Genomic DNA, 12,000 nt, shown 5'->3' on the forward strand with positions numbered 1-12,000 from the left:
AGGCTGGCCTCACATCAGGGTTCTTCCTGCTGTGCACATGGGGTAATTGACATTCACCACTATGTCTGTGATAGTCTTCTGAAGTTGGCTCATACATCTTCCTAGATATCTGCAAATTGCAGATGTTTTCTTTGCTTTCTGGAATGACATTGTTTCTTAGGTTTATCCTGTGCATGTTCAGCTTCACACCTGTGCTCATCTATGAAAAATAAAATAAGGAAAATGAAATCATTCCAGAGTGTTAGTATGAGGCAGAATTTGAGCAACTGGGAGCTGCTGTGAAGATCAACTAATATAATTCAAACATGCATTTTAAATATTAATAATGTAAAACTTACCCAACTAAGCTTCCTATTTCAAGTATTAGTGAATTTTGTGATTAAGTAGATGATTATTTTCCCTTTTCTTTGTAGACTTTGCCAATCAGTCAGATGATGATCAGGTGAATGTCATGGGCTTTCGTCTCTTAGGCGGCTCTCGAGTTACTCTTCTTGCTTCCAGAACTTCTCGTAAGTAGAACTGTGCTGCTACTGTTGTTGGAATGTTTGGCATAGGACACTGTACCACACCAAGAACTTTGCAAAGGGTGCAGGTGATGTTTAGCTAGGTATAGACAGACAAGGACCATGACTATAAGATATGAGAGTGGTAAAGACTAGATTATATTAGAGACATATAGTTGTAGATTTGGCGATGAAGAGGGTTTGAAAGGAATTTTAAAAATTTAAAATGGGCCAGGTGTTAGTGGTGCATGCCTTTAATCCCAGCACTCAGGAGGCAGAGGCAGGTGGATCTCTGTGAGTTTGAGGCCAGCCTGGTCTACCAAGTGAGTTCCAGGAAAGGCGAAAAGCTACACAGAGAAACCCTGTCTCAAAAAACAAAACAAAACAAAAACAAACAAACAAAAATTTAGAATGGTTTTAAGATACATATACAGTGATTTGGGTTTTAAGAACTCTTAAAAATAGAATTAGGTTTCTTAGGTTTCTTTTTTGCATGTTTATGTATATATTAATTTTTTAAATGTTTCTTCAGACAGATTTCTCCACATCCTGGGTTTGAACTTGTGACTTTTCTGATTAAGCCTCCCTCATGCTATCATTTTAGGCATATTTTACCTTGGGCAACTTAAAAAAAAAATCTATCTACCTACCTACCTACCTACCTACCTACCTACCTACCTATCTATCTATCTACTTGTCTGATCTATCTATCTATCTATCTATCTATCTCTATCTATCTATCTATCTATCTATCTATCTATCTATCTATCATCTAATCAGTCTATCCCCTATCTGTCTACATATCATGTATCAGCTATATTTATATCTATATTTGTCTTTATATCCCTATTTGACTTTTTCTTAGTTAGGGATTCTATTACTGTGTAGCTGGAGAGTTTTTCTCCAGCTCCCGCCAAGCCCTGGTAGTCCTGTAGCCCACTTATAAAGTAAACACATAGACTCTTATATTATTTAAACTGTTTGATCTAATGGCTCAGGCTTCTAGCTAGCTGTTTTTATATCTTAAAATATTAACCCATTTCTATTATTCTATAAGTTGCCACGTGGCTCGTGGCTTACTGGTACCTTACATCTCACTTTTCATGGTGGCAGCTGGCAATATCTCTGCCTCTGCCTTCCACTTCTCAGAATTCTCCTCTCTCCTTGTCCCACCTATACTTCCTGCCTGGCTACTGGCCAATCAGTGTTTTATTTATTAACCAATCAGAGCAACACATTTAACATACAGAACAACCCACAGCATTACTGTGATAAAATGTCATGACCGAATGTAATTTGGGAAGGAAAGGGTTTATAACTCTCAGGTCATAGTCCATCTCTGAGGGCAGTAGAACAGGAATTTATCCCAGGATCTTGGAGGCCAAAATTGAAACAGAGGCCACAGAGGAGTGCTGCTTATTGACTTGCTCAGAGGTGGCACTGTCCCTCATGGGTCCTCCCAAGTCAATCATTAATCTAAAAAATGCCCTCAGATTTGCCTACAAACAGTCTAGATGAAGGCATTTTGTCAATTGAGGTTCCTCTTCTTAGATAACTCTAGAATATTTCAAGTTGACAACACACACACACACACACATGCATGTACACACATGCACACACAAGCATATATGCACACACGCAAAGAAACCAAAGCCAACCAGGGTAGACATTGACAGAAATGAGCATGAAATGAATGATTGTTTTTTGGCTGAGACTAATATCAGATAGAAATCCATTAATTATATAGCCAATATTGAATTCCAATTTAAATATGCTTTATTAATTTAACTTTTTCATATGAGGAAAATAGTTGAAACTAATTGATTTAAAACTTCTGCTGTATTTACTATGCTACACAAATTAACCTCACTTTCTGATATATACTTTCATAGAAATAAACATGATAGTAATATATACGTTTCATTGGGATAAATTGTATTTTTGTGTGTATGTGGGTGATGGTGTCCGTTAAAATAGTTTGAATACATGCCAGTTTAAAAAAAAACCTGCAGTTTTGTGGGTAGGGATGTGACTCAATGATAGGGTGCTTACCTTGGGTTTGATCTCCATTACTATAAAATTGAAAAAGCATCCTGCAGTTTTCGCGGTCGGCTTGCCCTTGTACTGTCTACATCTGCAGTCATTTTTGGCTGTCTTGCAATAACAGAATGAATGAAATGAAGACATCTTCTTTGAAACTGAAACTTCTTAGCAGGAGCATATTTCCTTCTATTGAAACTGACTATGTTTCTGTAGCTAAGCTCATAGAAGCTTCTTGAATATATAGATTGCTAACTGATGAATAATCCTGAATGTAAGTAGATATTCTAGAGTAAAGCATAACAATTAAAAGTTACTTGAAAAGAGAGAAGATAATGCTGTACTTTATATGGTCTTTGTGACAAGTCATGACGACAGTCATTAGGTTGGCATCAAATAGAATATTTCTAAGATGAGGTCTAAACTTTTAACAAATTCCTAAGTGCCCTGGGCACTGTGCTAAGCACAGGCACCTGGAATTGTTATACTTTACTTGGCTTTACTCTTCATTTGGATGTTGGAATCATTTTGGTGCATTTTCTTATTAATTTATCCTTTGGTTAAACTAAAAAATTATCACCAATCTTTCTTTTGCAAACTGTGAAATTGCTGATTTAAGTTAATGGTGCTTGATTTTTTTTTTTTTTTTTTTGAGCTGAGGATTGAACCCAGGGCCTTATGCTTGCTAGGCAAGCGCTCTCCCACTGAGCTAAATCCCCAACCCTGGTGCTTGATTATTTTGAAGATTAATTTTTACTTATATGTATATCAGTGCCTACATATACACACACACACACATATACACATATATACACATATATATGTACATGTGTACACACATATATACATGTATCAATGTGTGTGTTCCATGCAAATGCCTAGTGCCACAGAGGTCAGAAGAGATTCTGTCTTCTGGATCTGAAGTTACAGGTTGTTTTGAGCTTGTATGTGGGTGCAGGGAATGAACCTGTGTCCTCTGTAAGAGCAGCAAGTGATCTTAATGGCTGAGCCATTGCTCCAGCCCCAATTGGTGGTGCTTTACAGTTAATCTTTTGTTGAAACCATTTAAAAAAACAGCTTTGTTTTTTTGTGTCACTGAGCATATTGATGTCCTAATGCTTTGATGGTTGTCCTCTTCAGTGAGTGGCCTTTGGAGCACTTTGCCACTGTCCTATTCTTAATCCTACCAACACCCAGAGATACACAACCACCTTATCTATGCTTGTGGTCATGCCTTGGCATGGTTGTGTGGTGGGTGGGTGGACAGAACACAGGAAGTAGTATTCAACAGGAAAGCTAAAGAGTGCATGAATTGAAACCTGAAGGGCTGCTGTTCCATTTCTATGCTGGTTCTTTGACTTTAGGGATGCAGGTTCCTGTCTCGGAGAGGATTTTGTGATGAAGATGAGTATGGAAGTCTGTTTTCTGGAGTTAAGGGAGAAGACATTGCTGCCCCTCTCTGTACCCTTGTGCCTGACTGATATTTGGCATTTTCGTTTTTGTAAAAAGCACAGAGTGGTAATTCATATAAAGAAATTTGGAATGTCAGATTTCCAGCATGTGGAAGGGACATCGCATCCCTTCTCAACACATGATACATATGCCGTTTGGAACTGTCTTTAGCTCTTGGCTAATATTTGCTGTAGATTACTCTTATTCATTTCCTTTAGAAAACTGCTTGATACTCATGGGTGCCATATGGCACTTTTATTCTTTCCTTCCGTGGGATGAGTCCAGGGCCTTGTACATGCTAAGTTCTTGCTTCACCACTGAGCTGCACCCCCAGGCCCAGGGATACACTTTTGTAACTCCTTGTAACAGGAAGGACTGAGCAAGGACAACCACTCTTGTTGATAGGAAGGTATGGGAGCGTGGATGTTATCTACATTTTGAAAATAAAAATGGCATGACATTGGTGCGTTTCAGGATAAGACACCCTGGAGGGAACAGGCTGTGCCAAGTTTCCACAAGAAGTTCGGATCTTGAATTTTAAAGTGAAAGCTGTCATCGTGTTAGCTTTTCCTTGGCAGCGATTTATTACGTCCAGCACTCGAAGCAGCCCTTGGATTTTGAAATGGAGAATTTCAGATAAAATATGTTTATGAGAGTGATTGTAGAATAGGACTATCCGATCCAAGCTGATAATGAGAGATGTAAAGATTATAGAAAATTGATATGTGATGAGAAGCTAATGGTGCATGGAACAAATATTGTGGTAGAAGTGGCAAGTGGGTGAGACAAACAGGGTGGCAGCCTGAGAGCAGACTCAGTGCTCGTGGCAAAGGTTTACACAGACTGTATTCCTCTTTTTTCCATCATGTGTGTGGTGTGCATGTGTGCGTGCGTGCATGCGCACGCACGTTTGTGTGTGTGTGTGTGTGTGTGTGTGTGTGTGTGTGTGTGTGTTCACATGTACATGTGGGTGTGGAAGCTCAGGTTGATGTTATTAATCTTCATTGCTTCTCCACCTTATCCATGGAGGCAGAGCTAACCTGGAGCTCCCCTGCACAGTGAGTCTGCTGCTCAGCCTGCTCCAGGCTAAATACCTACTTGACATTTACTTGGGTTCTGGGGATTTGGACTCAGTTTCTGTTGCTTGTGCTATGAACACTTTAACCGCCAAGCATCTCTCCAGCCATAGACTACATTTTTCTCTGCAGAGAGGCCTGTAAGGCAAAACTTAGTCTTCAGGGGATGGGTGGCTAAACTAGAGAGATGGTCAGTGGAGACAAAAAATGAAGTACCAGAGGTGAGGATACTTGATCATTGATCCTTAGCCCTCAAGTGAGAAAAAGACCCACATCTAGATGCATCTTGTGACATTTTCAAACACCATGGACCAAGAATGTATCATATGGATTATAAAAGGAAAAATGAGCTACTGGCAAGAAATAAATCAGGATGATGTACTCTTTCAACAGAATTTCTCATTTTCCAGATATGGTAGCACATGGCTATAATCTCAACACTCCTGTCACCAGGAGTTTCACGAGTTTAAGGCCACACTGGGCCACATAGCGATACCTTGTATCAAAACAAATAAACAAAAACCAACCAACTAACCAACCAACTCACCAGCCATAACCAACTAACCAACAAAACCAGCGTCAGTTGGTATTGGACAATGAAAACATTTTCTCCAGGCTACAAGGGAGATGTTTCTCAGCTTGGGCTTCTGTGTCCTGCTAAGCTGGTAATGAACAAAGAATACTAAAAAGACCCACATTCATGTGTAGAGATTCAAAGTAGGTGTTTAAAAATGGAAAAGCAACCAATACACACTATGTTCTGTTTGGTTTTAACACGCTAGAGGGAACAAATGGAATAAAACCAAGTTGGAAAGTCCTGTGCTTACCCATTTTAATTAGCATGCTCTTAGGCATAGTAGAAGAGTCATAGACACACATTCAAAGGTAAGTTGAGCCTTCAAAGTATTTGTCTTTTCACTTTGCAGAAGACAGCACATGTGATCTTTAAGCTTGCTAATTCAAGTATTTTGAGAGCAAGGGGTGGGCGAGTCTTGCCTCATTTCATCTTGGCAGAGTCGGTCTTTAGTACCTATCACTCGGGGGTCTTGTTACATACAAGGCTAGCATATCCCTTATAGAACCCGTGCATTACAGCAGGACAGATGAATGGGTAAGGAGAATCAGTAGTCAAACATTGATATGCTGGTAAAAGGAATAGAATCTGTAGGCGATATTGTAAAGATCTTGAGAAATAAACATGAGGATTAGGTAAAGGTCAATGTAGGAAGTAAGAAAGATATTGTGAAATGTTGGCAGATGTATAAGGGTTTTAGACATAGTGAATTTTCTGGAGTGCCTGGACCATCATACTATAGGAGCTCTTTAATTAATTATTATAAATATATAATTATAAATAATTAATTCCCTTAATGAGGCCAAACATGTTAGGGACAATTAGTGATAATATTCGTCAAATTTGAAGTTCTTTGATGTCTACCTTATACCCAGTGAGCAGTTGAAAGGGGTAGTGATTCATCAGTTAGTATTCAGCAATTTCTTCAATATGGGGACAATTTGTTTGTAATGTAAATCTAGCTTTCAAAAAGCATTTTGAAAAATAAGTATAGATGTACCTCCATAGTTTCTAATATTAAAGAAGTTATAAATTTATACTTTTAAACTTATATCTACAGAAATTGTTTATAGAATTTCTTCCAAGTTTTTAACCAAACTTTTACCAAGCCTTATGGATCTCTGTGTATGAGCTTGGCCTTGGTGGCTCAGACCTATAATCCCAGGTACTTGGGGTCGGGGACTGAGGCAAGAGGATCAGGAGTTTAAGTCTAGTTTGGGCTACAGAGTTTGTTCAAGGTCAGCTAGGAAACTTCGTAAGACTCTATCTCAGAAATAAAAAGAAAACAGATAAATGGGAAATGATAGGGCACTTTCTAGAGTGTACATGAGACCCTGGGTTTGAGCCTCAGTTGCAGACATCTCTGTGTATGGTTGGACCCCAGCTTAGTGTTGGTCCTATCTAGGCACATCCTCTTCAGCGTCTTCTAACAGTCTCACACATGGCTGACATTTTCTGCTCTGAGCACAGGCCATTTCCTCCACCTTAAGGACTAAGATTTTTATACAAAATGCGTCGGAATGTGCACTTTGGATTCAGAGCACTAGTTCAGGTTTGAAATTCTAGCTTATTTGAATGACTATGGAAAATTATTAATCATCTATAAAATGACAGTAAAATTTTAACCCTATAAGATGGCAGGAAAATAGTGAGATAATACGTGACTCCACATGACATAGTCCCTTAAAGAGACGTATTAGCTTTCTAGGACATTGTAGGTGCTTGATAAATTTTAGCCTTTTACAGTTTTTTCACCATTGTTGCTATTATTGTTCACTTGGAACTTGCTGAGACAAAATAAAGGGTGGTGTTGTGTTCCTTTGCTTTATAAAGAGGGTTTCATTAATCTGATTTGTCCTTTTAAATTGGCTGCAGGTTTTTTATGTTAATTTATCATTATTTAGTTAATTAATCTATTCATTTGTGTTGTACATGTCTGCTGTGGGATGATCCTTCTGTGCACTGTGAATATGTATTACTCTCACTAGTTAATAATAAAGCTGTTTGGCCTGTAACAAGGCAGGATGAAGTTAGGCGGGACAATTAAACTGAGGACCGGGATGAAGAAGGGCGGAGATGCCAGCAGGTCAGCCACTGGCGAAGAAAGATGCTAGAGGATAGGTAAAGCCACGAGCCATGTGGCAATACATAGAGATTGGTTAATTTGAATGTAAGAGCTAGTCAGTAGTAAGCCTGAGCTATCAGCTGAACATTCTATAATTAATATAAGTTTTTATGTGTTTATTTGGGACCGAGCAGTCAGGATAGAAAAGCTCTGCCTCTGTGTGTGTGTACACCTGTACACATACATGCATGCTGGCACATGTTAAGGTCAGAGGACCACTCTTGGGGATTGGTTCTCTGTGACCATGTGACCACCTTGTGGGATCTAGGAATCAAACTCAGATCATCCTGCCTGTGTGCAAGAGTTCTACCCTCTGAATCATTTCATTGACCTACTTAATCTTTTAAATAGGTACATTTTTTGCCTGCCTTTCCTGCCATCCCACAGCATCCCTGCCTTGCTTCATATACCACTCATACCTGGCATTAGCTGTGCATGGGTTGACTAAACTATGTGAGTCAATAGACGTTTACGATGAAATCTCCACGCTGTAGTTTACCATGCACTGCGGTAATAGGAGAATAAACAATACTTATTGAGTGCTGACTGTATCAATTACCATTTTTACAGAGGTAGAGTCTGTATCCCAGGCTGGCCTTGAACTCACTATATAGCTGAGGATGATCTTGAGTTCCCGATCCTCCTCCTTGTACCTCTGGAGTGCTGGGATTACAGCTCTGAGCCACCACTTCTGTTTTATGCAGTTCTGTGAGTTGAATCCATGGATGGCCTGTGTATGCTAGGCAAATACTTAACCAGCTGACCTACATCTCCAGCCTGTCAAGTATACTTCATACATTTTATGAAGAGACATTTACACATGGAAGGACATGAGCACCTTAGGACAGAAGTCTCAGAAGTTGGCAGCTATGAAGGATCTGGCTCAGCCTCCTTCACTCAGATGGAAGCTCTTCCCTAATGATCTCCTATGACCACAGAGAGTTGCAAGAAAGTTCTGGGCTCTTGACAGTGCAGATGCACAAAGCCCAGGAGTTGCTGCAGTTGAGAGACAAGGACATTTCTATTTGAGGTACAATTGGGATGGGAGCTAGAGATGCTAGTGGCCAGCCTTTCTGAGGAAGGCCATCAGAAGATGGGAGAAACCAATATGAAGTAGAAATAGAAGCATCATTGAAGCTGAAGGAGGCACTGGCAGGGTGCCTGTGTTGTCTGCAAAAGAGTTAGCCTTAAAGACAGTGGATGTGATACCCATCCTAACCTCTGTCGCCTGCACAGAGAACATTTTAATCACAGTAGAGTAGAGCAGCCATTTTGCATGGACTGTGGCAGGCAAACCCAGTATTGCTTATTCTGTGTTGTGGTGGTTTAAATGAGAAATGTCCCACATAGGCTTCTGTATTTGTTCAAATACTTGATCCCAGTTGGTGTTGCTGTCTTGGGAGATTCTGGAAACTGTAGGAGGTGAAGCATTACTGGAGGAAGTATGTCACTATCATCAGGCTTTGAGGATTTGTGGCCTTTCTCCGTCTCTCTTCCTCCCTCCCCCCTCCCTTCTCCTTGCGTGGATAAAAATGTGATCAGCCAGCTTCCTTCCTGTGTCTGCTGCCATGTCATACATTCTTCACCATTAATAGACTCTATCCCATTGACACTGTAAACTAAAACAAAGCCTTTCTTCCTTAACTATTTTCGGTCGTGATATTTATCTCGACAACAAGGAAAGTAAGGAATACACATATGTACCAGAAGAAGAGGAGGACTATGGGGAATAAGAGAATCTGTCTTTCTGAGTTTGCTAATAAAAGTAAAGTCCTAAAGCCAAGTGTCAACATGTAGGGATACATTTAGTCTTTGCCAGAGTACCATAGAAAAGCCTAGGAAACACATCACATATCTGTTTGTCATTTTACCCCAGTCTTTACATATTATAAGCAGGAAGGCTGAAATAATCTGCATCCTGCCAATGCTTCTAATATTTCTTTCTTTAGAATATTGTAGATAATATAAACAGTTGATGATGAATTAAATGGAATTTGTAACTCCTGAGATTTTCAAGGGACTTTGTATAATCACCTTGGAAGTTGAAACTTTGTGGTTAGGTGCCTGGTGAACAGTAGACACATTGAGCCTGTGAACATTTACATACACGTAGCATTGTCATGTGGTTAATCTTTCTATATTAGTAATTAGAATTCCAATTTCTAGTCTGTACATAACTGGCTGAATTACCTTGTTAATTAAGTAAAGTCTTCTGAGTTTATTTTATTTTATTTTTTGTAAAAATGAGAATAGCATCATTCCCTTGTGAGACAGTTGAAGTTTAACGGACAGCATGGTTGTGACAGAGCCTGGTGTGTATCAGGCTCCTGTGGAGGTAGAGAAAACAGTTTATTGTGGGGTAGATGAGACCAAACTATACCCTGAAGAATAGGCAAATTAAAATAGGTAGGGAAGAATGTATTAGTATGAATTCAAGCTGTCACATTTAATGTATTTTCTGATCCTTGGTTGGGTCACTGGAATTACGTGTGCTTTGTTTTCTCTTTTTACAAGAAGAAACTGGTACACCCACAGTATTTGGCACTTAGCTGGTCCCCATCCCCAGCTGATCCTACAGATGCCATTGCTACTGCTGCTGTCATCATCCCTGTCAGCCTGGGCATCGTCATCACAGCCATCATCATTAGAGAATACACACGATCTTTTGGTGCTCAGGGCTCAGGGAATAGAGGGAAACAGAATTCTCTTTTTAATTTAGGCAAAACAGAAATCTTTGATCATAATTGCAGTGATTTGTGTAGAATACATTTTGTCTCACACCAGTATTCAGAAGGAGACTGGAACCACCATACTGCACCTTTTCAATGGCTATTTATCTTTTGAGTCGAGTGTTGTACCACAGTTGGGTTGCTTAATTCTATTTACTGTTAGGCACATGATGAGAAGGACTGCACTCAGTCTGTCTCTGGCCATCTCCCTTAGAAGGACATTTGAAATGGTTCTATGGTTGATGCAGAAGACAGCAGCAAAGTAGCAGACATGTATTATAGGAAGCCAGCAGAAATCATATCTACATTATAAAAAAGAAATGTTTATCCTTTAGTTGGTGTTCATGTCAAGGCAGCTAACTTATCTGGTTCCAGCTAATAACCATGTATTAATGAATACTTTTGCTTTGTTATTTTTCTCTCTTAGAACGATACCGCATTCAGAGTGAGCAATTTGAAGATCTTTGGCTCATAACAAATGAACTTATCTTTCGCCTTCAGGAATATTTTGAAAAACAAGGAATCAAAGATTTTGCATGTTCTTTTTCTGGATGTATACCCCTTCAAGAATATTTTGAGTTGATTGATCATCATTTTGAGGTATGCTATTAAACCAAATAAAAATAAATCAAAGAGAAAGAGATAGTGCAGAAGTGAGAATTCTGGTTACATGCTGGTATGTTGTGGGTTCTGAGCTGTTCTGTCAATGGTGGACTTTGCCTAGTTACAGAGTAGCAGGCTGGGCCTAAGCTTGTGGTCTCATCTTCAAACAGAGCTGGTTGAATTCTCCCACATGTAGACTTAACCATTGACCCCAATGACCCAGTGTTAAAACTATTTGAGCTTATCATCAGCCATTTGGCTAAACTAATTCAAGCATAATTAGTTTAGGACATAAATTCAGGACATAAATGAGGTGTGATTATAAAGTGATTTTTCATTTTTTTCATCTATAACTAGCACAACAGAGCTTCTGTATTGGAATGGCGGTTAAATGCATAAAATTCTCTTTTGTACCTGGCTGAATGGGTGTTTAGTGGATGCCGAATCGTTAAATTAACAAAGCAATGAGATCGACAGTGGCTTTGTTGCTTTGAATGTTCTTGTGTGGTGGGTTCTTTTGAGTATCTAAGTAGTGATGTTTTTATATCCTTTGAAGATTGATTTCATATCTAGAAAGAGTCGTGTTTTCTGAATGGATTGGACAGTGGCTATCATTATTTTAAATGTTGTATGCATTAAAGTTACCAGGTGCACTTGCTGAATAGTCTGTGAACGGATTCTACAGGGAATAAAAAAGGGGAGAATTTTGAAAGAATTTGAATACTTAGCATTGGTTACTAGAGTTATTACTTATTTTTAAAAGGTTTATTACCTATTTTTATTTTACATCTATGTGTGTAGTCTTTAGTGTATATATGTCTATCACATACATGCAGGTACCCTGAGAGGCCAGAAGAGGGTGCTAGGGTTACAGGCAGTTGTGAGGATTGGTTCTGGG

The 12,000-nt window shown here is 39.2% G+C and overlaps 1 protein-coding gene across 4 annotated transcripts in view; it reads left to right on the forward strand.

The window, feature by feature from the left end:
- Positions 1-12,000, forward strand: part of Bbs9 (Bardet-Biedl syndrome 9) — a 427,340-nt gene that overhangs the window by 200,361 nt on the left and 214,979 nt on the right. For all 4 annotated transcript variants that reach the window (XM_036194269.1, XM_036194271.1, XM_036194272.1 and 1 more), the window contains 2 exons: positions 414-509; positions 10,927-11,099. In XM_036194269.1, the coding sequence (XP_036050162.1) occupies positions 414-509; positions 10,927-11,099 (269 nt within the window). The remainder of the gene's footprint in view (positions 1-413; positions 510-10,926; positions 11,100-12,000) is intronic.

This window comes from Onychomys torridus, chromosome 7, assembly GCF_903995425.1.
Source record: "Onychomys torridus chromosome 7, mOncTor1.1, whole genome shotgun sequence".
Classification (NCBI taxonomy): Eukaryota; Metazoa; Chordata; class Mammalia; order Rodentia; family Cricetidae; genus Onychomys; species Onychomys torridus.